Source organism: Pseudopipra pipra, chromosome Z (assembly GCF_036250125.1).
Source record: "Pseudopipra pipra isolate bDixPip1 chromosome Z, bDixPip1.hap1, whole genome shotgun sequence".
NCBI classification, from domain to species: Eukaryota; Metazoa; Chordata; class Aves; order Passeriformes; family Pipridae; genus Pseudopipra; species Pseudopipra pipra.
Window position 1 is genome coordinate 9,906,660 of NC_087581.1, and position 25,341 is coordinate 9,932,000.

At 55.9% G+C, this 25,341-nt stretch overlaps 1 protein-coding gene across 3 annotated transcripts in view; it reads left to right on the forward strand.

The window, feature by feature from the left end:
- The window catches only part of TLN1 (talin 1), a 35,424-nt gene that overhangs the window by 4,487 nt on the left and 5,596 nt on the right, over positions 1-25,341 (forward strand). The window contains exons 2-51 of one of the 3 annotated variants that reach the window (XM_064642515.1): positions 1,704-1,867; positions 4,041-4,138; positions 4,360-4,489; positions 4,728-4,880; positions 5,177-5,319; positions 5,700-5,827; positions 6,335-6,395; positions 6,678-6,782; positions 7,122-7,277; positions 7,516-7,617; positions 7,840-7,916; positions 8,097-8,277; positions 8,764-8,877; positions 9,592-9,700; positions 10,201-10,409; positions 10,527-10,625; positions 10,824-10,874; positions 12,556-12,723; positions 13,007-13,301; positions 13,403-13,569; positions 13,923-14,051; positions 14,384-14,497; positions 14,672-14,785; positions 14,944-15,078; positions 15,237-15,365; positions 15,453-15,555; positions 15,628-15,836; positions 15,931-16,050; positions 16,194-16,391; positions 16,712-16,851; positions 16,951-17,044; positions 17,189-17,278; positions 17,449-17,571; positions 17,752-17,895; positions 18,230-18,391; positions 18,480-18,620; positions 18,862-19,043; positions 19,334-19,466; positions 19,584-19,685; positions 19,791-19,961; positions 20,122-20,271; positions 20,403-20,504; positions 20,608-20,727; positions 21,018-21,164; positions 22,044-22,210; positions 22,444-22,627; positions 22,861-22,986; positions 23,293-23,409; positions 23,558-23,743; positions 23,842-23,949. In XM_064642515.1, the coding sequence (XP_064498585.1) occupies positions 1,738-1,867; positions 4,041-4,138; positions 4,360-4,489; positions 4,728-4,880; positions 5,177-5,319; positions 5,700-5,827; positions 6,335-6,395; positions 6,678-6,782; positions 7,122-7,277; positions 7,516-7,617; positions 7,840-7,916; positions 8,097-8,277; positions 8,764-8,877; positions 9,592-9,700; positions 10,201-10,409; positions 10,527-10,625; positions 10,824-10,874; positions 12,556-12,723; positions 13,007-13,301; positions 13,403-13,569; positions 13,923-14,051; positions 14,384-14,497; positions 14,672-14,785; positions 14,944-15,078; positions 15,237-15,365; positions 15,453-15,555; positions 15,628-15,836; positions 15,931-16,050; positions 16,194-16,391; positions 16,712-16,851; positions 16,951-17,044; positions 17,189-17,278; positions 17,449-17,571; positions 17,752-17,895; positions 18,230-18,391; positions 18,480-18,620; positions 18,862-19,043; positions 19,334-19,466; positions 19,584-19,685; positions 19,791-19,961; positions 20,122-20,271; positions 20,403-20,504; positions 20,608-20,727; positions 21,018-21,164; positions 22,044-22,210; positions 22,444-22,627; positions 22,861-22,986; positions 23,293-23,409; positions 23,558-23,743; positions 23,842-23,949 (6,816 nt within the window). In that variant the 5' untranslated portion in view covers positions 1,704-1,737. Of the gene's footprint in view, positions 1-1,501; positions 1,868-4,040; positions 4,139-4,359; positions 4,490-4,727; positions 4,881-5,176; positions 5,320-5,699; positions 5,828-6,334; positions 6,396-6,677; positions 6,783-7,121; positions 7,278-7,515; positions 7,618-7,839; positions 7,917-8,096; positions 8,278-8,763; positions 8,878-9,591; positions 9,701-10,200; positions 10,410-10,526; positions 10,626-10,823; positions 10,875-12,555; positions 12,724-13,006; positions 13,302-13,402; positions 13,570-13,922; positions 14,052-14,383; positions 14,498-14,671; positions 14,786-14,943; positions 15,079-15,236; positions 15,366-15,452; positions 15,556-15,627; positions 15,837-15,930; positions 16,051-16,193; positions 16,392-16,711; positions 16,852-16,950; positions 17,045-17,188; positions 17,279-17,448; positions 17,572-17,751; positions 17,896-18,229; positions 18,392-18,479; positions 18,621-18,861; positions 19,044-19,333; positions 19,467-19,583; positions 19,686-19,790; positions 19,962-20,121; positions 20,272-20,402; positions 20,505-20,607; positions 20,728-21,017; positions 21,165-22,043; positions 22,211-22,443; positions 22,628-22,860; positions 22,987-23,292; positions 23,410-23,557; positions 23,744-23,841; positions 23,950-25,341 lie in introns of those variants that run through there. The other 2 variants (XM_064642516.1, XM_064642517.1) reach the window with 2 other exon arrangements.

The following is a 25,341-nucleotide window of genomic DNA, read 5'->3' on the forward strand; positions in this document are numbered from 1 at the left end:
CCCAAGAACCTTCCCAGGCCAAGCTGAGGATGCACGATAAGCTTTCCCTGACAGCCTTAATAGGAAGCCTGGTAGGAGCAAATCAATCTAAAAGAGAACACGCAGATGTGGTGCATCCCACACTGTATCCTCCCACCACTGGGGTTTAAGGACAAGGCAGCTTGAGTCGGCAGAACAGGGGGACTCCTCCTAGTGAGCAGTCTCTGAGAGAGAGGAAAAGGCATGTCACTGCTGGAGAGCATCGGGTTGGGGCCAGAGGGGGATTGGGAATGCTGAGAAGGGCAGGGAGCAGTAGGGCGGGGGCAGAGGACCTGGTGCAGGGAGCCTGAGGCATGTGGCAACCTGGGAAAGCACTGAAAGCTGCTGCACAGTGGGTAAACCCAAAGGAAGGGGCTCTTACCAGCTGCATCAGTCAAGCAGAGGGCTTATTTACAACCTTGTTTTCCTTTGGTTATTTCTTTCAGATTTTACCCTGCTATAAGAATATCACAGTTCTGATTTGGTGTGATTAAATCTGGTGGTTTGGAGCCCTGTTGAGGGACACTCACTCTGAAGCTGCTCTGTGCAATCCTTCAAGCCTCAACTCTACAATTCCCTGAAAGGAGATTGTAGCGAGGTGTGGGCTGGTCTCTTCTACGGTGCCACAGTGAGAGGACCAGAGGAAATGGCCTTAAACTGAGATAGGGGAGATTCAGATTAGATACTAGAAAAAATTTTGTCACTGTTAGGGTGGTGAGGCATTGGAATAGGTTACCCAGGGAGATGGTGGAGTCACCATTCCTGGAGGGGTGTTTAAGAGGCATCTGGATCTGGCACTGAGTGATGTGGTTTAGGGGTTACAGTGACAGCGGTGGGTGGACAGTTGGACTTGATGATCTTAAGGGTCTCTTCCAAGCTTGATAATTCTTTCATTCTGTTCTATGAAGCTGATGCTTCAGGCTGGACCAAGCTTGGTTGCTGTTTCAGATGGCGTGGTGCGGCTCTGGCATGCCCTTGCCATGGCTGGTCCCTTGCCCTCCTATGCATCATCCTGTGCACAGGCTCCCCAGCCCTGGGTTTGTGCCAGTAGCTGCTGCCCCAGACCCTGATCTCTGAGCACTCCCTGGGTGTGAGTGGTGCTTTCCACAGGTAATTGTATTTAACATGTGAGGTCTGTCCCTGGTGCCCTTATCTTGCCTCCCTGAGCAGCTTCAGGCTTTTCCGTCCCTCTGTGCTCAGGGTGCCAGCTCAGCATGCTTTGCTGGTGGCATGGAGTGCCCTGATAGCTGGGGCAGGGGCCTGCAAGCTCTGGGTCAAAGCTTGGTTTTCCTCTTGTGGCTTCTGTGTCATCACAGGTTTAATTATAACTCCTTCCATCGTGCTCTCCCACAGTTTTTTATCTTGTGTTCTCCTGCATGCTCGCTTCCTCCTCTCTGGCAGCATCTCTGCTGGGTACCAGCTGCTGTCACTCCAGCAAGTGAGTAAAATTGGCTTTGGGACCTTGGCATGAGGAGGCAAGGGTCCCAGTGCTGGCTGGACATCCCAGCATCTGGAAAGTGGGATCCTCTCACAGGCTCACCAGCACAGGGTGCTTGCCAGTAGAATCTGGGTCCCAGTTTTCAGGGAGCAGGGGTGCCGCTGGAGGAGGAAGAGGAGGAGGAGGAAGGACCCTGTACACCGGAGGGGTCAGCAGCCACAGCTCACCCGCCCGTGTCCTCCGGCAGGTGACGCAGGAGTGGGGACAGCCCAGCCGCCACCATGGTTGCCCTCTCGCTGAAGATCAGCATTGGCAATGTGGTGAAGACGATGCAGTTCGAGCCCTCCACCATGGTGTACGACGCCTGCCGCATGATCCGTGAGCGGGTGCCCGAGGCCCAGATGGGACAGCGTAAGTCTGTGGTGGGACTGGCTGCCGTACCTTTGGCATTTCACTGGTCTCCCTTTTCTCTTCTGTCTGTGTCTCTCTGGCGCTTTCCCAGAGAAGTGGTGGGGTGGAGGGAGCAAAGTCCAAGTCCTTCTGCGTGGTTGAGGTGAGGATCTGAGCTTCTTAGGCTCCCTCCTTGACACCCCAGAAGAAATCTGGGGCTTTGGAAGTTAGGAAACCACATTTGGAAGTGAAATATTCGTGAAGCAATTTGAGCCTGTTGCCCTTTTTGTCTCTGCTCCTCTGTCCTACTTGCATTCATCACCACTAGCCAGGACTAGGTGGGTTTAAACAGTTGCAAGGGTCATTACAAACATTAATAAGCATTTAAGTTAATTTTTTTCTTTCTTGGGGGGTGTATAGTCTCCACTGGGTCTGTCCACCACTAGCAGCTCTCTGCGAGACCTGGTGCTGGTGCCCCATTACCTTTCTAAGCCTTCTCAGCTCTAGCACTTTCCTGCTGCTGCTGGGCTCCCAATTAAGCCTATGGCTCATGACGTGACTCATGCCCACGCGGATGTGACCTGTCCCCATCATGGGTGGGGGGGTTGGAGCTCTGGGACGCTGTCTCAGAGGCTCTCCTGGGTCCCTGCAACCCCTGAAAGCAGCTGTGCCACGGGGGAGAGACAGCAGAGAGGAGGTCAGGAGTCGTGGGAAGAGGAGGGGAAGTGCTGTGACATCTGGGAGCTGCAAATTCCTTGAGGATGAAAGGAAATGCCTTCTCACACCATGCCCGGCTGGTCAGCAGTCCAGCAGACCATGGCTTTCAGTTACAGAGAGGGACTGGATGTCTGTGGATGCAGGGCTATACTGGTGTTGGAAGGAGCATTGCATTTCCTGCCCCTGGGTGTGAGCCAGCCTGTTTATAAAAAACCAGCAAGGCAAAAGCCTTAAAGGGAACTTCTTATTCCCAAGTTCCTTTTCAGTTTCTTACAGCTTTTCTTCTCCTATCTTCCTTGCAGCTTTTGTTTCTCTTTGTTCTCCTTAAACACTGGCACTCTGGCTCCCTTTTTGAGCTGCCCTGGTTTTTTGTCACCTTTGGGCTGGAGGAGCTTCAGTGTAAGTTTCCAGCTCTGCTGTTGCTCTGTCTCAGGAAGTGCCTCTCCCCGCCCAGCCTATGGATCTGGGACAAGCTGCTCAGTTTTCAGTGCTTTAGAGTTATCCTCTTGGAATTTGCTTTGAAAACAGTTTGGGGTTTTGTTGGTTTTTTTTTTTTTACTTTAAAAATAAAATGGCAAGCCTCCGTGGTTTTTCAGCTCCCTGTTTAGTAGGATCCTTAACGGCAGTGTTAGCCAGGCAGACGCAGGGCAGCTCAGGAATTTGTCCCTCCCCAAAGAGAGCTGCCAACAAGATGACGAGTTATAAACATAGCCAACCAAGACAGCCTGCGGCACAGAGTTGTTGCAGAGGTGGAGAAGGACCTTTCCAGGGCACAACCAGGCGTGGCCCTGGCCTCTAGCAGCATAAAAATGCGGTTTGAGCTGAGGTGCCACTGCCCAGGCTCCAGCAGCAGCACTTTCACCAGCCCCAGGGGAGCAGGATTTGGTGAACAGCAATTATTCACCACCTCTTACACCTCATCCTCCTTCAGCCTCCTCCTCCACAGAGGAGTCCCAGCAATTCTCGTCCCGCACACCAAAGTTCCATCATTTAAATTGCCTCTGTCTGCATCCTTTCAAACTCTTCTGTGTCCTGGGGAGATGCAGACCTCACCACCACGAAGTACTCAAGGTGTCAATTGCCTAGATTGTATATGCCAGTTCCCAGCACCCTTCTTGGTGATCCAAGACTTTATTACCTTGCTTTCACTACTACTACACATTGCACTGAAGATTTTGGAGAGCTGTCAACCACAACTGCAAGCTCTCCCTTCTGTGGTGTCTGTCAGTTCCAAGTTGGGCATTGTGTAGGCATGCTTCAGATGATTTTTTCCATAGATAACTGTAGTAAAACGTGCACCTTGGAGCTCACTTGCCAGCTTTGTTGCCCACTCGTTGGGTTTAGGCTCCAGCTTTCACAGTGCTGCTGTGCTTCACGCACTGGGCTGCACTGATGCACATCCCTGGGCACAGACTGGCATCTTGGTGGCCCTGTCCTTCTCAGGACTCCCGTGGCAGAGACTTTACCTGTTTTTCAGCCAATGATTTTGGGCTGTTCCTCTCGGATGAAGACCCAAAGAAAGGAATCTGGCTGGAGGCTGGGAAGGCCCTGGACTACTACATGCTTCGCAATGGGGTAAGTGTCCATCCCACATCCTTCCAGCTGGTACCTGCCTTGGCTGCACAGTTGGATGTGCCCACAGTGTGGAGATGGTGTGGGTGCCTGCCCTGCTGCCTTGCATCATGTTCTGCAGCACACTATGTCCCCCCACAATTCCACTGGGCATTTGGGAGCTGTTGGCATGACGGTGGGATGTGGGTTCCACCACTGGGAGCTGTGCTCTGCTGTACCTGCAGGATACCATGGAATACAAGAAGAAGCAGCGGCCCCTGAAGATCCGCATGCTGGATGGGACAGTAAAAACGGTGATGGTGGATGACTCCAAAACTGTCACGGACATGCTCATGACAATCTGTGCCCGAATTGGTGAGAGGAGAGGGCAGCAACAGGGGGAAGAAGGGAGGTGGGGAGAGATGGCAGCATCTGACAGGCTACTGGGGGAGTGGCAGCAGCTCTGCAGCAGATGGCCTGGCTGCATGGGTGTCCAGGGGGTGCTTGGGGAGGGCACACTGGGGAGGGCACACTGTTCAGCACCTCTGTGTTGCTCCGTGCTTTGTATTTGGCAGCAAAATCATGCTGAGTTTGGTTCTCTGCTCTCCTGCAGGCATCACAAACTATGATGAGTACTCGCTTGTTCGGGAGATTATGGAAGAGAAGAAGGAGGAGGTTACTGGCACCCTCAAGAAGGACAAGACCCTGCTGCGAGATGAGAAGAAGATGGAGAAGCTCAAGCAGAAATTGCACACAGATGACGAGTGTAGGTGCCTGGATGTGCTGGAGATGGGGTCAGGCTGTGCTGAGGGCAATGAGGAGGGGAGCAGAGAACCCCCTGCAAGGGGAAGAGCCAGTCGGGGGAGGGAAGAGGACTATAATGAGGGAATGTGTGCACACACCTCCTGGAGTGTCTCCTGCCTGGGGGCCCAGGAGAGAGGGGTGAGAGCCAGGATGCACGAGGCGGGCATCCATTCCTCACTCCTCACGAGCAGCCCAAGGGCTGGCACCAGCCCTGCCTCAGTGCCTGTCCCTGTGCTCATGCCTTGGCATTGCCTGCAGTGAATTGGCTGGACCATGGCCGGACCCTGCGCGAGCAAGGCATTGACGACAACGAAACGCTGCTGCTGCGGCGCAAGTTCTTCTACTCTGACCAGAACGTGGACTCGCGAGATCCTGTGCAGCTCAACCTGCTCTACGTGCAGGTACAGCTTCCCAGGGCACCTGGCTCCACTGCCAAGTGTCAGCCCCTGGAGGAGCCACCATGGGGGGTACTTCAGGATACCCAGTTATCTCCTGGGTAAGAGCCAACGCTGGCAATCCTAGCCCTGCCCTCTGTGTACTCCAGAGCTCCACAAGGAATCCCATGTCAGCCGTCGGGTAGGAATCATCCTGAAGTCCTGCTGCTGTTTCTCTCCCAGGCTTGATGCTGTTCCCCATAGGGGACAGCCTGGTCCCAGATCCTCCTGTTTTTCAGGGCAATTTCTTTTAACTCTGGAAAACATGTTGTACTTGGTGTAGAGGGGAGCAATGGCAGGGCTGCGTGGCTGCCCAGCTCACAGCAGTGTCTTCTATTCCCACACAGGCTCGTGACGACATCCTGAACGGTTCCCACCCTGTCTCCTTTGACAAAGCCTGCGAGTTTGCTGGCCACCAGTGCCAGATCCAGTTTGGGCCACACAACGAGCAGAAGCACAAGCCAGGCTTTCTGGAGTGAGTGTCCTGAAGAGCCCCTGGGCTTTGTCTTGAAGGGTCTGGAGCAGCTTGGCAGCACCCAGCACCACACTGCCCTGTGGGGCTCCAGGGGTTTGGTTGCCTGTGGCGCAGCCCCTCTCCTCCTTACAGCACAGTGCCCAAGTGTGGAGATCCACACCAGCCACATGGTGTGCCAGCCCCCTATCCTGCCATCCTGCTCCCTCTGGCACCCCTGCAGGGACATGCAGCAGCTCCAGTGGGAGTCCCCAGCCCACCATAGAGCCCGCCTTGATGCCACACAAAGGGCTGCATCCTAAGCACCTCCACCCCACTCTCAGCTAGGGCATCTCCAAGGACAGCTTTTGTAGCTGCAACAACCTCTCCCGCATCCTTCCTGCTCCCAAAAACTCCCAGCTCATGCCCTGGCAGGTGTTTGTCTGAGGCTTTGGGTTGGGCCTCCTCATAGTCAAAGACAGGTGCTGACTTTGGGCTCTGCTGCTAACTGGCTCGCCTGTCTCTTGGCAGGCTCAAGGATTTCCTGCCTAAGGAGTACATCAAGCAGAAAGGGGAGCGCAAGATCTTCATGGTATGTGCAGCAGGGAGGTTGAAAGCTGGGCTTTTTGTTCCTCCTCACTAAAGGCTGAGGCTGCTACTGTCACGGAAGGCAGCACATAGCAGTGTGGTGGGAAGGAAACAGGAGCAGGAGCTGTAGGTGGGCAGACAAGGCAACTCCTGAGATATACCAGAGATCAGAGGGATGCTGTAGCAGGGCATGCTGGTGGGGTAGGGAGAGCCTGGAAAGGCTGTGGAATGGTGGCACTAACAGGACTATGAATCCTGGTGCAATGTTCTGTCTTTGCTGTCACAGGCCCACAAGAACTGCGGGAACATGAGCGAGATTGAGGCCAAAGTTCGCTATGTGAAACTTGCCCGTTCCCTCAAGACCTACGGGGTCTCCTTCTTCTTGGTCAAGGTAGAGCAGCAGCCCCCCTGGTCCCACTTCACACCAACCAAAATTCCTCCTCTTCAGCATCCCTCCCTCTGTTGTGCCTCCAGCTACTACCCCTCAACTCACATTGCTCCCGTTTTCCTTACATCTCCACTGTCCACCTCTCCTTCATGCCTTTCCCTGTGCAATGCCTTCCTACTCCTGGGTTCACACTTTTTCTCCTTTTCAAGCTCCATGTGGTGGTTGTCACCACTGGAAAGCATGGCCTTGGGGGTGTTTGGTAGCCGTAACAGGCCTCAAAGGTCTCTGCCTGGATAGATCCATCCTGGGGGTAGCCCACAGCCCTTGTGTTGTGGCCCACAGGAGAAGATGAAGGGGAAGAACAAGCTGGTGCCACGGCTGCTGGGGATCACCAAGGAGTGTGTGATGCGCGTGGATGAGAAAACCAAGGAAGTGATTCAGGAGTGGAGCCTGACCAACATCAAGCGTTGGGCAGCCTCACCCAAGAGCTTCACCCTGGTAGGGACCAGCACTTGGTCCTCCACATTCCCTCCCTGTTGGTGCCCCCATGGGGGGCTACTCTCACTTAGCCCCCCTCTTGGGTATTGCCCCACGGTGGCGCAGCCCTGCCGTCCTCTGGGGCCTCTCCCAGCTCTTGTTTCAGAGGCTGGCGCTCGGGTGCTTAGCGCATACCAGAGGGGCTCAGGGTGGCCGCCAGTGCCCTGCTCCGGTGCTACCCTGTGCCCTGCTGTTGCAGGATTTTGGAGATTACCAGGATGGTTACTACTCGGTGCAGACGACGGAGGGGGAACAGATCGCCCAGCTGATTGCTGGCTACATAGATATCATCCTGAAAAAGGTGAGGCTGTGCTGAGGAGAGCACTGATAACCAGATCCTCCCTGAAGAGGGGTGCAGGGTGCCCCTTCCAGCTGCTTCCAGACAGCCATTGGCACATGGTACTGCTGGAAGAGCTGGAGATGGGGCAGGGGAGCCCTGCAGCTCTGGTACAGTGTCTGGGCTGCAGGAGGAGGGGAAGGTTTGGAGGTATGTGCTGTCTGACACTTCTCTTTCCCTGCACAGAAAAAGAGCAAAGACCACTTTGGACTGGAGGGGGATGAGGAGTCCACCATGCTGGAAGATTCTGTATCTCCAAAGAAGTAAGTCTTCCAGGAGCAAGACAGTTACCAAACAGAAGTTGAATGGAGAGGGGCTCCAGCCAAACTTGCAGGACAGGATATCTGGAGAAAGAGCTGGCAGTCCTTTGGTGCCAGCTCTCCTGGAGAGCCTGGTTCTGTGCCCATGGGCATTGCTTCACCTGGTATTTCTTCCCCTTTCAGGTCGACAGTCTTGCAGCAGCAGTTTAACCGTGTAGGCAAGGCGGAGCTGGGCTCAGTGGCCTTGCCAGCCATCATGCGGACGGGGGCTGGAGGGCCAGAAAACTTCCAGGTGGGCACGATGCCGCAGCCTCAACTGCAAATCACCAGTGGCCAGATGCACCGAGGGCACATGCCTCCCCTGGTAAGCTCTCCCAGTGCTCACCACAGGACACAAACTCTGAGAGGTGCCTGTTGGTCTTATGTAGACCCGTTCGTTTGGGTCTGTGGCCAGGCATTGCCTTCCTGGGAAGGCTCTGTGCCGCTGGTGTCATGGGCCTGCTGAGCTGGCATACTCCTGCACCCCCTCTGCAAACTTGAGCTACACCCCAGCATTTTCCCCTGGCAGGCAGCTGCAGCCTCTCCTTCAGGTTGTGCCTGGACAACCCCACTAGTGCTTTGGTTTGCAGCAGAGCCCAGCTAGTTAACTGTGAGACTTGCTTGTACCTATGGTGGGATGTGGCATTTCCCAATGGGAGTTGCAGAGCAAGTTCCCCTTCTTGTTAAGTGTACCTCACTTTGTGGAGACCTACCTAGAGCACTGTCATCAACGGCACGTTGCAGGGGAGCAAATTATTTAAGCCTAGATTTCCAGCCTTCAGCATACCTCGGTCTGTCTCTGTGTTTGCAGACCTCAGCCCAGCAAGCTCTGACTGGCACCATCAACTCAAGCATGCAGGCTGTGCATGCAGCTCAGGCCACGCTGGACGACTTCGAGACCTTGCCACCCCTTGGGCAGGATGCTGTGAGTGCCAGGTGGACGTGGTGTGCTGGGGGTGGACCTTGCTGGAGGTTGTTAGGCGGGCTGGGTGAGGCTGGTCACATTCCCAGGAGAAGTGCCAGCAGCTCCTGGAAGATCTGCTGCCTGAAAAGAGGTGGCGTTGCCAGGTACGGGTGCTGAAGGAGAAAATGAGGCTGCACACACAGAGTCCGATTTCAAGTCTTGTCCCCTGACACTTTTCGGCGTTCCCCTTTTATTCATAATCTCTCAAAAACAGCACCTGGAGTTTTTCCTTTAGTTAACTGGAATTCCCAGGATCGTCCCAAACCAGTGCCTTGATGCCACACATTTACACTTGCATCAAGTGGTAGCTGTGTTGAGCCATGAGAGAAAATCACACGCTTATGCAGGGCTGGTTAAAGTGGTTTTCCACTTTGAGACGTAACTTTCTCTCCCTCAAAGCACTTAGCCAAGGTCAATCCTCCCTTTTGATTCCGATTAACTAAATGCAGGTGCAGAGTGACTGAGCTTGTTCCCACAGTATCCCACCCTGCGGGCAGATATGGAGGGGACATTTGACTGTGTTGCTTGTTCAGAATGGACTGGAGAGTTTTGGGTGGTCACAGGTCTTCCTTGTCTTTTCTTTGTATCCTCTTCCCTGTGTTCTTGTGTATGAGCATGTGTGCTGCTACTCACCACCTCTGCCACCATCTCCTGATCTTGTTCTCCCCATTTCAGGCATCCAAAGCTTGGCGCAAAAACAAAATGGATGAGTCTAAGCATGAGATCCACTCCCAAGTGGATGCTATCACTGCTGGCACAGCCTCAGTGGTCAACCTCACTGCAGGTATGTGGAGGGTTGGAGAAGAGGGATGCCCCAGTTCTGGAGAAGGCTCTCTGTTGTTTGGTTGAAGGACAGGGCTCCTGCCCTCCGTCATAAACTGGAGGTGCCAGCCTGCCCCAGCTAGAAATAAATCAGCCCCAAAGGCTGCTGATATCCCTGTAGAGCTGGCCATCCTCCACAGCTCACCTGGCTTTTAGACCCCTGCCTGTGCTCTGCCCAATCCTTCCTCCCAGCCCCTAGCTGACCAGCCATGATCTGGTCAGCCAGAAGCATGTTGCCCGGTCCGTGCCATAGCTTGAGGCATAGCCATGGCACAGTGCAGCTCCCTTCCCCCAGGCTCTCCTGCCAAATCTCAGCTGATACAGCAACCTTTCAGGCTCAGGAGCCAGAGGGTCTCTCCCCCTGCTCCTGGAAAGAAAAACTACATCAGTGACAGGTGTGTGGATGCTCTTGGAGCATCACTTGAAGTGCATCCCATCTTATCTTGTCTTCTTCCTGGGCAGGGGATCCAGCAGACACGGACTATACCGCCGTGGGTTGCGCTGTCACCACCATCTCTTCCAACCTGACGGAGATGTCCAAGGGCGTGAAGCTGCTGGCTGCACTGATGGAAGACGAGGGAGGGAATGGGCGGCAGCTTCTGCAGGCAGCCAAGAACCTGGCCAGTGCCGTCTCAGACCTGCTGAAAACAGCACAGCCTGCCAGCGCTGAGGTGGGGGGCAGGAGTGGCTGTGGGGCCAAGGGGAAGGAGGAAGCTGAGGGGAACCATTGAGTGGGGTTTCAGGGTTTGCTCACAGGTCCGGTGTTGATTATGCCTTGTTCCTTGCAGCCTCGCCAGAATCTCCTGCAGGCTGCCGGCCTCGTGGGCCAGACCAGCGGGGAGCTGCTGCAGCAGATCGGGGAGAGCGACACCGACCCCCGGTTCCAGGTGAGTGCACCCAGCGGCAACCAGGGACACCCACTCCCTAAATCCGTCAGCCTTTGCACAGGACCTGGCAGGAGGGCTCTGGGTCGAAGTGTGTCGGTACCAGTGGTGACTTTGTCGGGGAGGGGACAGGCCATTGCCCATCTCTGTCCCTAGTGCCACTGTGATATAACACCTCTTATCTTGTGGATTCCCGTATAGATCCCAGAAAGCCGGTGTACTTGGATCCTGCCTGCCTCTGAACCAAAGACGGTAAAACAGGGCTGTAGGCATGGCTTGGTGGTCCCTGCCGTCTCCGACATGAGGGGTGCTCCTCTGGGAACTGTCATCTGAACTCTTTGGAGAAGGGCTCTTGAAAAATTCTGCTTTCCTGGTGATTGGCTCTCAGAAGTCCATACATTCGGGTCGCTGCTTGGGCAAGTGCTGCTCTGGGAGTCCTCCCTTGCAGCTCCTGCCTGCTGCTCCCTGCCTGTGGGAGCTGCCTGCCTGCTACCCCCATCGGAGGCCCAGGATAGCTGGAGCCTTATGGGGAGGTTTTAGATGAGCTGACTTCCAGCTGGCTGGCTTTCCCATGACTGCTCCTTCCAGCACAAGGGAGGTTAGCACACTGTGCTGGGCAGGAGGATCCAGCCGTAGTATAGTTCAAAACAGACTCCGGAAAGAAGGGGTTTCTGTTCATGGCAGCCACACAGCCTCAACATGAGCAGAAAGGCCTTGACAAATATCCAAAGGGAACAGAAAAGCTAGCACCAGGGCAGGAAGCCATGCTTGACCAGGCAGCAGTGCCAGGACAAAGCATCCCCAAGGGGCAGATGTAGGACCTGGAAGACAATTTGCAGTTGTACAGCAGTAAGTTCTGCCTCACAGGTGTCAGACCCGAGTGTATCTACTTCCCTCCTTGGGCTCGGATGCAGTGGTTTGGGGACTCTGAAAATGGGTGCATGCACTCTCCAATCTTTCCTCCTGTGGCAAAAGGTGGCGGATTGTAGTGGAAGTAGTCTTGGCTTGCAGGAGGCGAGGGGATGCTGTGACACTTCTGGTTTGGTGGCTGGAGGTCTCCCTGTCAGGGAGTGTGGGGCCACTCGCTGTGAGCGCTCACAGCAGGAGGTTGGCAACAGGCAGAGAGCCCTGCCCTGCCCTACCAGGGTCTTTGCTCCAAGCATTTGGTGTTTAGCACTAATGCTGCCAGTTTTCACTGGCAGTGTGCTGCAGGGGCTAATCCTGAGGGCTGCAGCGTCCTGTCATGTCTGATGCCCTGCAGGAAAGCAGTTTGTTGTATTGGTTACTGCATGTTGTGTGCTAGCAGAGTGGCCTCATGGCTTTCCTGCCACCCTGGGGGGAGGAGGCTGGTTGCGTTGTCATGTACCTCTCCTTTAGCCCCAGGAATAACAGCAGAGATGAGCCAACAAGCTAGAACAGAAAATAGCTGGCATGCCTGCAGTACAGGTGATCAGAGCATCTCCTGCTCACCTCTTGCTGGTGGGATGAGCCAGTGGTATGAGCCTGTAGACTGGCAGCTGCCCCCAGTGTGTCTGTACCATGAGTGGCTTGCACCTGCCATTTGACTAAGGGTTTGTCATTTTTTTGCTGTGTTCAAATGTTTGCAAATCCCATGCAAATCCAGGCAGTGCCAGCAGTACAATCAAGGAAGGATGGCTGCCTAGGGAGTGGGTGTTGGGATGATGCTGAGCATTGCCCGAGCTGCTGTGGGTAGCGTTTGTGACAGTGCAGGCTGCCTCTCAGAGCCAGCTGTAGGACACAGAAAAGATGGGGTCAAGGTGTTGCCAGGTATTCGGTGCTGCTGGTGCTGGGACAGAGAAAGGCCCCTGAGAGCTCACATTACCCCTCTGAATATTTCACGAGAGCCCTGCAGATGGCTGCAGCCATTCCCACTGCCATGGCTGCCTCGCTGACCCTTTCTGTCCCCTCCCAGGACATGCTTATGCAGCTGGCGAAGGCAGTGGCCAGTGCTGCTGCTACACTGGTGCTCAAAGCCAAGAACGTGGCTCAGAAAACGGAAGACGCAGCGCTGCAGACACAGGTGATCGCTGCAGCCACCCAGTGCGCCCTCTCCACCTCCCAGCTCGTGGCCTGCACCAAGGTAAGCAGCAAGGTTAACCCTTGCCTCAGCGTGGCTGCAAGCTTCACCTGGCGGGGGGGCAGCTTCATGGTGGGGTCCTAGGTGTGCCAGAATCACATATCCTAAGGCAGGATTTTGGGAGTGTGGCACAGGGAGTGTGGGCTGCCTCTGACTGGGTCCCTGCTACTGTGCCCAAGCAAGGAGTATCCTCTTTGGAGGAGCAGAAGTTTGGGATAGCTCTCCCTGCACAGCCCCTACAAGGAGCCTACCACACTCACTGCCCAACTTTTCTCCTCCCTTCCAGGTTGTGGCTCCCACAATCAGTTCCCCAGTCTGCCAGGAGCAACTGATTGAGGCTGGCAAGTTGGTGGCCAAGTCAGCTGAGGGCTGCGTGGAGGCCTCCAAGGCAGCCACCAGTGATGACCAGCTCCTGAAGCAGGTGGGGGTGGCAGCCACGGCTGTCACCCAGGCCCTCAATGACCTGCTGCAGCACATCAAGCAGCACGCCTTGGGCGGGCAGCCCATCGGGCGCTACGACCAGGCCACTGACACCATCCTCAACGTCACTGAGAACATATTCAGCTCCATGGGCGATGCAGGTGAGAGCAGCTGATGGCACCCACATTAGAGCATGGTGGATAGTGAAGTAGTGGGGAGCCCTTGGGGCTTGCTAATGGGCCACACTTCCATTCTGTTCCAGGGGAGATGGTGCGTCAGGCTCGTATTCTAGCCCAGGCCACCTCAGACCTTGTCAATGCCATCAAAGCCGACGCTGAGGGAGAGACTGACCTGGAGAATTCACGCAAGCTTCTGAGTGCAGCCAAGATCCTGGCTGATGCCACTGCCAAGATGGTGGAGGCTGCGAAGGTGAGTGCATGGGGGAGGGTGGATGCTGGCTTTGGCCCCCAGCCCTGTCCAACACTGTTGGCTCAGTGCTGGGGAGGGGACAAGCAGCCCCTGGGTGGGGCAGCAGTTCCCAGAGTAAGGGACCTGTGCGGTGGGGTAGGCTCATCCCAGAGCTGTGAGTGGTGGCAGAGGAGCTGTTCCCTCTCCTGCTGCTGGGCTCTACTGGAGAGGCTTTGGACATCTCCCCCGCACCATAAGTAGCCAGGCTACCTTGTGGGGGACTCTGTGGCATCAGGCCAGAGCATGTGCTGCTTCAGGAGGACGAGGGACTCCGTGGTCCCTGCGAGGTGTGATGGGTTTTCTGCTCTCTCCAGGGAGCTGCAGCCCACCCAGACAGTGAGGAGCAGCAGCAGCGGCTGCGCGAGGCAGCAGAGGGGCTGCGCATGGCAACCAATGCCGCAGCCCAGAATGCCATCAAGAAGAAGCTCGTACACAAGCTGGAGGTGAGATGTTGGGCAAGGGTCTGTGGAGGGCAAACAGGCACAGTCAGCGAGCAAGGCCTGACCAGGAGCCCCCACATCCCTGCATTCTCCAGCAGAATAAAGTCCTTTTCAGGCACAGTGTCTGTGCTGCATCATGCAGAGACCTCCCTTCCCTTCCCTTGTGTGCACCGTGTTACTTTGGGGCGCTGGGCATTGAGAGTGCTGGGGATGCTCCAGTGTCACAGATATAGGCACAGAAGAAGTTGTTTAGGGCAGATGGGCCCTGGTGCGTGGGGGGTGGCTCGAGACAGACTGCCCTGCTGCCAGTGTTAACTCATGCCTCCCTGTGCCAGCATGCAGCCAAGCAGGCCGCCGCCTCCGCCACCCAGACCATCGCTGCCGCGCAGCACGCCTCCTCCTCCAACAAGAACCCTGCTGCCCAGCAGCAGCTGGTGCAGAGCTGCAAGGTAAGGAGTGGGCCTGTGCTCCTCCCCATCCCATCTCCCATCAGTCACAGTGGACAGACAGGACCTTGGGGTCCTCACTCAGGCCTCCCAGGAGCTGATCCTTTGATTGCCAGTCCTGGGTTGGATCCATCTTCTTCTGACCATGGTTCTCCGGTGACCGTTTTTCTCTGGCAGGTGGTGGCAGAGCAGATCCCAATGCTGGTGCAGGGTGTGCGAGGAAGCCAGTCCCAGCCAGACAGCCCCAGTGCCCAGCTGGCCCTCATTGCTGCCAGTCAGAACTTCCTGCAGGTACCCCACGCTGCCCAGAGCTTCCCATGCCAGCTTTGGCATTACAGCTTTCCTACCATGCCTGGCCCTCCTAAGACACTGGAGGACCTTCTGTATATGTTCAACTGACATGCTGCATGTTCATCCCCTTTTGACTGCTTTTTGTTTTGGCCTGACAGCCTGGTGGGAAGATGGTAGCTGCAGCCAAGGCCACTGTCCCCACCATCACGGACCAAGCCTCTGCGATGCAGCTCAGCCAGTGTGCCAAGAACTTGGCTGCAGCTCTGGCTGAGCTCCGCACAGCAGCCCAGAAGGTGAGAGGCTGGGTCTCCCATCCCACAGCAGGAGAGTGCAGCTGGCTGTGCAGAGCAGGAGAGGACAGTGGGGATAGCCCAGTGGCAGGTCGTGATATCTGCCGCAGCCAGGTGGGCTTAGTGGTCACCTTCTCACCTTCCCTTCTGCCTCATCACAGGCTCAGGAGGCGTGCGGACCCCTGGAGATAGACTCTGCACTGGGTCTGGTGCAGAGCCTGGAGAGGGACTTGCAGGAAGCCAAGGCAGCTGCCCGCGATGGCAAGCTCAAGCCTCTGCCAGGAGAGACGGTGAGGGCACAGGAAAGGGTGGCTCAGGGTGATGCAGGGTGGACTCTGGGGCAGCTCACCAACATGTCCCAACTCATCCTCCTGCAGATGGAGAAGTGTGCCCAGGACCTGGGGAACAGCACCAAAGCTGTCAGCTCCGCCATCGCTCACCTCCTGGGAGAGGTGGCCCAGGGCAATGAGAACTACACAGGTACTGGCCTCAGCAGCAGGGCTGGAAGAGGGGGCACTGAGCTGACAGGCACTGACCTCTCCATCCCCACAGGAATCGCTGCCCGGGAAGTGGCCCAGGCCCTGCGCTCGCTCAGCCAGGCTGCCCGTGGTGTGGCGGCCAACACCTCCAACCCACAGGCACAGAATGCCATGCTGGAGTGTGCCAGCGACGTCATGGATAAAGCCAACAACCTCATCGAGGAGGCGCGAAAGGCAGTGGCCAAGCCTGGTGACCCAGAGAGCCAGCAGCGCCTGGCCCAGGTGGGGAGAGTGGGTACCCCTGTGTGCCCTGTCAGGCTGTGGAAAGGATGTGAGGCTGGCTGGGAGATGGTGACCACTCTTTGCTTCTCTGCAGGTGGCCAAGGCAGTATCACAGGCCCTGAACCGCTGCGTTAACTGCCTGCCAGGGCAGCGTGACGTGGATGCTGCCATCCGCATGGTGGGAGAGGCCAGCAAGAGGCTGCTCGCGGATTCGGTGAGCCAAAGGGGGAAGTCTTGTGATGCAAGGCAGTCCAACTGCATCAGATTCCTCTAAGCATATCCTCAAGCATGTGCCATATTTTCAGCCTCCACCTCCATTCACCTTGCTGCCCCTCCTAACCGTTTACCTCCTTCCAGTTTCCTCCCAGCACCAAGAGCTTCCAGGAGGCACAGAGCCAGCTGAACCAGGCAGCTGCGGGGCTCAACCAGTCTGCCAACGAGCTGGTGCAGGCATCACGTGGCACTCCTCAAGACCTGGCCAAGTCCTCTGGCAAATTTGGGCAGGACTTCAATGAGTTCCTGCAGGCAGGAGTGGAGATGGCCGGCCAGTCCCCGGTGAGAGTAAATGCCTGTTGGGGTGTCCTGGGTATAGTGAGAGGTTTGGGATGCCTGAGGAGGTGGCTGACCACAGGCAGGGTGACCAGGCAGTGGTGGTTAGTGTGGCTGTGGCCAACACAGTTGGTGGGATGGGGTCTGGAGCTGTGCAAAACCACAGCAGCAGGGAGAAGGTGGCTTGAGTTGGTTCTGTGAGAATTGCTGTTGGTGAAGAAGTTGGGTGAAAGGAACTGGCTCAGCTTGAAAATCACCAGAGAAGATCCAGGGTGGGTATGGACTTTGGAAACCTGCTGCAGATAACACTTCTTGGCTCCTTGCAGAATAAGGAAGACCAGGCACAGGTGGTGTCAAACTTGAAGAGCATCTCCATGTCCTCCAGCAAGCTGCTGCTGGCTGCAAAGGCTCTCTCTGCTGACCCTGCAGCCCCCAACCTCAAGAATCAGCTGGCAGCAGCGGCACGGTAGGAGGAACTGCTCCCTGAGAGCTGCTAGTCATAGCAGTGAGCCTAGGTGGTGAGGCAGGCATTGATCCATGTGTCTTTTTCTCATGTCCCTGGCAGGGCTGTGACCGACAGCATTAACCAGCTGATCACCATGTGCACCCAGCAGGCCCCAGGCCAGAAGGAGTGTGACAATGCCCTGCGGGAGCTGGAGGTGAGAAGCCGCGTCTTGACGAGACAGTGGAGAGGCTGAGATGGTGGGGAGGGAGGAGCTCTGCAAGGGGCAGGAGGGAGCAAAGAGGAGTGCAAGTGAAGGATGCAGAACCTTCCTCTGGATGTGACACCCTTATCCCTGCAGACGGTGAAGGAGCTGTTGGAGAACCCCACCCAGACTGTCAATGACATGTCCTACTTCAACTGCCTCGACAGCGTCATGGAGAACTCCAAGGTGAGCCCTGATGTAGGAAGTTTGAGGAAAGACAAGAGGATTTGGGAAGGATGTGGGCACAAAGGGAAGGTGGTTCCTCCTCCACTGACAAAGCACAGTGAGCTCTGATCCTGGGAGCACCATGGTAGCAGTGGATGGTGTCCGTAACCAGTGTGTGGTGTGTCCTGCAGGTGCTGGGTGAGTCCATGGCTGGCATCTCCCAGAATGCCAAGAACAGCAAACTGCCTGAGTTTGGGGATTCCATCAGTGCCGCCTCCAAAGCTCTTTGTGGGCTGACAGAGGCAGCTGCCCAGGTAAGACACACTCAGTCCTGAGCATTACCCCAGGTGCACAGTTGCCATATGCACCCCACCCCTGCCCTTCCAAGCCTGTCCCCATGGGACAGTGCTGCCAGGCTCCTCTGCAGCCTGTGCCTGCTCTGAGCTCCCCTGCTCTGTGCAGGCTCTCTCTCACCGCCTCTGTCATGCTCTTAGGCTGCCTACCTTGTGGGAGTGTCAGACCCCAATAGCCAGGCTGGACAGCAGGGCTTGGTAGACCCCACTCAGTTTGCCAGAGCTAACCAAGCCATCCAAATGGCCTGCCAGAACCTGGTGGACCCTGCCTGCACCCAGTCCCAGGTGAGTGTGGGGTGGGGCACAATTACAGGCATTTTCTTGCACGAAAAGAAATTGTATGTCTAGTTGGAAGAGCTGCATCCCAAGAGTTAGCCAAAATGGTGACTAGTGTCTCATCAGGCCCCATCAACTGCACTAGGAACCAGCTGGCAACTTCAGTGCAGTGGTGACAGTCCAGATGCAGGGCTCTGTGGGTGTGCAGGACCTTGGTGATCCTTCTTGAGTCTCAGGAGAGACTCCTGTCATCACTAGTGCCCCATATAGGGTGGGCGGGAACAAAGAATTGTGGGGGTAGGGGGTCATGGTGGATCCTGCATTACTCTGCTTTCCCCTGCAGGTGCTGTCAGCAGCCACTATCGTAGCAAAACACACCTCAGCCCTGTGCAACACGTGCCGCCTGGCCTCCTCCCGCACCGCCAACCCCGTGGCCAAGCGCCAGTTCGTCCAGTCGGCCAAGGAGGTGGCCAACAGCACAGCTAACCTGGTGAAAACCATCAAGGTGCGGTTTCCCTTCTGAGGCACTATGGTGGGGATGGGAGTTAGGGCGCAGTGGGGGTTGGATAACTGCTCTCGTCTCTCCACACCAGGCCCTGGATGGCGAGTTCAATGAGGAGAACCGGGAGCGGTGCCGTGCTGCCACTGCCCCTCTCATAGAGGCTGTGGATAACCTGACAGCCTTCGCCTCCAACCCGGAGTTCGCCACCGTTCCTGCCCAGATCAGCCCAGAGGTGGGATACTGCAGGGAAAGGGAGGATATGGCCTGCCTGTGATGGGCTGCTGTAGGGTAGAGAGTTGTGCCTTCCCTGAACTTGGGATGGAGTCCCAGTGTGGGGCTGGTGCACTGAGGGGTTGCAACTGGGAAGGTTTTCAGCAAGCCTTGGCCTTCAAGGAGCTGGTCCAGGGTAAGAGTCACGGGAGACTTCCTATGCATGGTCCCTTACCTCACCATCCCGTTGTCTCCCTGTGCAGGGGCGTAGAGCCATGGAGCCCATTGTGTCTTCAGCCAAGACCATGCTAGAGAGCTCCGCTGGCCTCATCCAGACTGCCCGTTCTCTGGCTGTCAATCCCAAGGACCCACCGCAGTGGTCAGTGCTGGCTGGACACTCACGCACTGTCTCAGACTCCATCAAGAAGCTGATCACCAACATGAGGTGAGCAGAGTCCTGAGTGAGCATTCCTGAGGATGTTTTGGCTCATCATCTCCTTGGCCACTGCTGGTGAGGGGAGGCCAAGGGATGGGATTTTGTCCTGCCTGGGAGCTGCTCCTCCAATTCTCACACAGGTTGATGGGAACACATGCTGCTGTGCCCAGGCTCTTATCACAGTGGGTTGCCCCAAAACCCAGGAGAGGGGTCCTGCCCCTCAGCAGCACCAGTTGAGGCTTGGGGCAAAGGTATGGCATAGCACCTGCCAGCACTTGCCTGATCCATCTGTCACACAGGGACAAAGCTCCAGGACAGCGCGAGTGTGACGAGGCCATTGAGGTCCTGAACAGATGCATGCGGGAGGTGGACCAGGCCTCCCTTGCTGCCATCAGCCAGCAGCTGGCCCCCCGAGAAGATATCTCCCAGGAGGTGGGTCAGGGACATGCTGTAGCAAACCTAATGCGGTGGGCGTCCTTTCCCCACCTCTCAGCAGCATGCAGACCGCAGCCCTGCTGCAGCCTCACGCAACACCCTCTCTTTGCACAGGCTTTGCACAACCAGATGATCACAGCTGTCCAGGAGATCAGCAACCTGATTGAGCCTGTGGCCGGTGCAGCGCGAGCCGAGGCATCGCAGCTGGGGCACAAGGTAACTGGGGTGTGGAGGCTGACAAGGCACTTGGTGCATGGGGAGGGGAGGTACGAGGCAGCTGGGGCTTGAAACTGCTGCTGCTAAAGCTGCTCTTCTCTATAGGTGTCTCAGATGGCTCAATATTTTGAGCCTCTCATTATGGCAGCCATTGGCGCTGCCTCCAAAACGCCCAACCACCAGCAGCAGATGAACCTCCTGGACCAGACCAAAACACTGGCTGAATCCGCCCTGCAGATGCTGTACACAGCCAAGGAGGCTGGTGGGAACCCCAAGGTGAGCATGGGCCTGTGAGGGACATGTGTCAGTGGTGCAGGATCCTTTTGGGGTGCATGGTGTACATGCATGTACCAGACATGAAAACCCCAGGGTGAGTGTGCAGCATCCCTGTTGGGAGGGGAGCCTTACCTTACCTCACTCTGGCTCATCCTTGCAGCAAGCTGCTCACACCCAGGAGGCTCTGGAAGAGGCTGTGCAGATGATGAAGGAAGCAGTGGAGGACCTGACCACCACCCTGAATGAGGCAGCCAGTGCTGCAGGTGTTGTAGGAGGCATGGTGGACTCCATTACCCAAGCCATCAACCAGGTGAGGGGAGCATAGAGAGGACCTGGCCAAGGCTGGGGTGGGGGAGAGAGGAAGAGTAAGGGTCAAACCTTACAAGGCAAAGACCTTGTGAGCCAGAGCTGGAGTCAGAATGTCCTGATGGTCTCTTGCAGCTGGACGAAGGGCCCATGGGTGAGCCAGAGGGCACCTTCGTGGACTACCAGACTACAATGGTGAAGACAGCCAAGGCCATCGCTGTGACTGTGCAGGAGATGGTGGGTGCAAACAAGCCTGTCACTGCAGAATGCACTGCCTGCCACCCAGACAGGCAACCACCCTCCTTACCTTGTCCAACTCTTGCTCTGCTTCCATCAACAGGTCACCAAATCCACCACCAACCCAGATGAGCTGGGCACACTGGCCAATCAACTCACCAATGACTATGGGCAGCTGGCACAAGAGGCCAAGCCGGCTGCTCTCACTGCTGAGAATGAGGAGGTGCGAGCATGGGGGGTTGCTGGAGTGTGGTGTGAGGCAGAGCAGGAGCTGCTGGGGTGTGAGAACAGAGGACAGAGACACTTGAACCTCCCATCGGAGCTGGGGGCGGCAGCATTCACACCTCCCCTGAAACATAATGTGGAAACATGGAGCAAAGCCGTGTTTCCGTTTTCTGACTCCTGAGTGGGAGGATTGGGAAAGAGGAGCTGGGTGGCTGGTGGTTCCCAGCGGGTATCACAGATGCAGGGATAAGTTCCCTGCTGACTCTGTCATGCACATGTTCCTCCCAGATTGGCTCCCACATCAAGCGCCGGGTGCAGGAGCTGGGCCACGGCTGTGCCGCCCTGGTCACCAAGGCTGGAGCCCTGCAGTGCAGCCCCAGCGACGCCTACACCAAGAAGGAGCTGATAGAGAGTGCACGCAAGGTTTCTGAGAAGGTAGGTGGTCCAGAGGGAGGGGTGGCAGCGTGGTGAGTTGGGAGGGATGCTAGATTGAGCCCTGTGGCCTTGGAGCCACCATGCTAGGTTCTCCCATGGTCCTCTTGGGTTCTGCTGGCTCTCAGCCATGCTTTCCCTGCCCAGCTGATGGGGCGAAGGATGGATCCCCCTCTGCAGGCACCATAAAAGCAGCTGGTGCTTGTGATGGGTGAGGTGTCCAGGTGCTGCTGACGTGCTGATGGCAGCCTGCCAGGAGAGTCTGATCTACACACTGGTGACAGCCCAGGGCTCTCCAAATCAGTGTTGGACAAAGCATTTGTTGTGTCTCCAGCCAAGCTTGCAGCTTGTGCATTGTGTCCAGCAGTCAATCTGAAGAGCACTCTTCTGAATAACAGATGAAAACGTAGCTTAAAAGCTCTAGTTGATAGAGTAGCAGTGCTTGTAAGCAAAATCACAAGAGCAAAACAAACACCTGTCTATCATGCCTGGCACATGCCTGCATGCTCAGGGCATCCTGCAGGTCCTTCCTCTCCACGACTGCTTTCCATTAGGAAGCTTGTTCTCCTGTGAGTGCTTGCCCAAGTACAGAAAATGAGTTTAACAGCTAAAGAAGAAACAAGTTGTGTTGTTCTGATGCCTGTTATGCAAATTTTACTCATTTAAAAGCTACCAGAGTCCAGTATCTCCTGGACCAGCAAACACGATAGGTGCAAGGTAAAAATAAATAACTGGAAGCTAAGAAGGGGTGCCCAGATGAAACATTCCCAGTTCCTCTCCTTGGTATGGAGTGACTCCATCCTGGGAGGTGTTGAAGGTGTGTGTGGTGAGGGTTCCCTGAACCTGCTCTGCTCCCCCAGTCACTCTACTCGTACCCCACAGGTTTCTCACGTGCTGGCAGCTCTTCAGGCTGGGAACCGTGGGACACAAGCCTGCATCACAGCAGCCAGTGCTGTCTCTGGCATCATTGCTGACCTTGACACCACCATCATGTTTGCTACAGCAGGAACCCTCAACCGGGAGAACTCGGAGACCTTCGCTGACCACAGGTACGTGAGCGCCTTGTTCAGCCTCTGCTCAGCCAGAGACCTCCCATCAGGCTCTGTCCTGTGATCTCCTGTATTTCTGAGTTGTGGACCAGCCCCAAGGAGAGCTCCAAGCTCAGGTCATGCTGGCTCTGTTTCCCCTCCAGTTTGTACATACAAAATGCAAGATTCCCAGTCTCTCTGTCCCCAAGGACCATGTGTGCAGTTGTTCTCCCTGACTCTCTTCTTCACCCCAGGGAGGGCATCTTGAAGACAGCCAAGGCGCTTGTGGAGGACACCAAGGTGTTGGTGCAGAACGCCACGGCCAGCCAGGAGAAGCTAGCCCAGGCTGCCCAGTCCTCTGTGACCACCATCACCCGCCTGGCAGAGGTGGTGAAGCTGGGTGCTGCCAGCCTGGGATCTGAAGACCCAGAAACTCAGGTAAGGATGGGGTGTGTGGGCTGAGTTCCAGCTTGCTTGGAGGTGTTGAGGGTTGCAGGTGTCATGTGGTGCTCTGGGCTGGATCCCGTGTGTTGTGGAGAGGATGGGCTGGACTTTGACTGGTGCTGGCTGAGCTGGACTCCGTCTGTGCCCTGTGGTGCCTAAATCTCTCACTGCTGAGCCACCTGAGTGTGACCGTAGCTAAGCCATTCTCCTGGTCTTGCTCTCCCCAGGTGGTCTTGATCAATGCTGTGAAGGATGTGGCCAAGGCACTTGGAGACCTGATTGGTGCCACCAAGGCAGCTGCTGGCAAAGCTGGGGATGACCCTGCTGTCTACCAGCTGAAGAACTCTGCCAAGGTCTGTGCTGGGCGTGATGGGAGGGAGGGGAAGAAGCAGGGGGGCTGGAGAAAAAGCAGAAGAGTTTTCTGCCTGTCTGGGGGCAGAAGCACAACTTGGGGGCAGTCAGGACAAAAGAGGAGGAAGGAGCACATAAAAGGTGCTCCTTTATGCAGAGCAGACATTGGTGGGAAAACAAGATGAGACAATGTGACTGGAGTATGGAGACAGAGCCATTTTGGACCAAACCACGAGAAAAGGACAGGTAGTGGCAGCAGGCCAGAGCTTGTGTGAGGGTTCACCCAGTTCTCCTTTTTTCTTCCACAGGTTATGGTGACAAACGTCACTTCCTTGCTGAAAACAGTGAAGGCTGTTGAGGACGAGGCCACGAAGGGGACACGGGCGCTGGAGGCCACAATAGAGCACATACGCCAAGAGCTGGCCGTGAGTAACAGCCAGAGGTGGCTGTGAGTAACAGCCAGAGGTGGCTGTGAGTAACAGCCAGAGGTGGCTGTGAGTAACAGCCACAGCGCTGTGGCTGCCACCCCGCTCTGCTGCTGCCCTGTGCCTCACGCCACCTCTCTCCTCGCAGGTGTTCTCCTCCCCTGTGCCTCCTGCCAAGGTCTCCACCCCAGAGGACTTCATCCGCATGACAAAAGGCATCACGATGGCCACGGCCAAAGCGGTGGCCGCTGGCAACTCCTGTCGGCAGGAGGATGTCATTGCCACGGCTAACCTGAGCCGTCGCGCCATCGCGGACATGCTGCGCGCCTGCAAGGTGGGGCAGGCAGGGGATGTGGGTCTAGCGCGAGTTTGTGGGTGGCTGTGGGTGCCGGCAGGGATGGTGCTGGATGTGTCCCTGTCTCTGGGTTTCAGGAAGCAGCCTACCACCCGGAGGTGAGTGGGGATGTGCGGCAGCGGGCGCTGCGCTTTGGCAAGGAGTGTGCCGACGGTTACCTGGAGCTGCTGGAGCACGTGCTGGTGGTGAGTGTCCCCATCCCGGTTCCCAGGGTGGGCAGAGGCTGACCAGGTATTCCCCAGATCCCCAAGGTTCTCTGGGCTCTTCACCCCCTCCCCCTGACATCTTTGCACAGCCCCCTTCACTGCCTGTGCTGGCACAGCATGTGGCTGAGCCCCTGCCATGGAAGCAGATGTCAGAGAGCTCAACAGGCTCTGAAGAAAGGTATTTGTGTAACAACAGATGGAGATTAACTGGCCATAAACAGATGGAGGCTGGAAATTCAACAACACGGTAGCAAAATCCTGTAAAAGTGCAGCTTCCAGTAAAAGTGGTGGGAGTAAAAGATTTCAGGCAGTGAGAAAATAAAGCTTATTAAGGTCACAGCAGTGTGGGAGACGGGCACGTGTGGGAGATGGGCGGGCACGTGTGGGACACAGGCAGTGCCTGCAGTGGCAGCTATTATGACTGCAAGCACCCGCTGCACTGTTGATCCAGTCTTCCTCTGACTGAGTCCTCCCAAGGACTTCAGCTGCAACATTAGTTCACAAGAAGCAAATTAAGACTAGCAGAAAAGAAAGGTAGAAGAGATCTAGTGAGATCCTTCCAGCAGTTTGCATTCTTAGCAAGGTCACAGAAGTGGAGTTGGGCACTGTGGGAATGCACATACCCAGCCCATGGAGCTGTCAGATCCCTCCTTTTGTCTAGGGTCAGGACAAAGATAGAGGGCGAGTCAGCTCTGTGTCAAGGTTTCACTAAGCTGATTAGTGAGAGTCCAGGATCACTAGATGCAAGGTGGTGGAGCCCAGACTCTTTCCTGCAGGGAAAGCCCCTTTAGGCAGAGGATAACCAGCACTGGCAGCAGAAGGAGGAGGTGGGCAGGAATCAATGGCTAGAAATGGAAGCTGAAGCAGAGGAGAAGTCAAAGGGTGGTTTTATTCAAGGGAGGTAACCACTGGGGTACAGTTCCAAGGGGAGCAGTGAGTTTTCCGTCCCCTGCATCTAGATCAAATATCTATCTGGAAGATGCTTCAGGCACATGTGAATCATGGCAGCCAAGGCTGGAGTGCTGAGCAGAAATTCTCTGGCTGACCTGTTGTTAACAGATGATTAGGCTAATGACTTAGCGTGGCAGTGCCTAAGGTCAGTCTACTTGCAGGAGCACACCATTTCCCTGTATTTTGGATGTTACCATCCTGCTACCATGCAATGTTTTGAGTATCATACATTGGTACATCTCTTAAAATGGTCACTGGAGGTGCGTCTTAGTCAGCTCATAGCCTCCGGGGTGCCTTCAGCTCCAGACAGAGACCATTTAGCAGTTTTAAACACGTTGTCAGAGCAGACAGCAGACTTAATAATCTGGTATTTAGGCTGGATGTGCTTATGAGGGCAAAGTGGCCCTCACCATGTGTCAT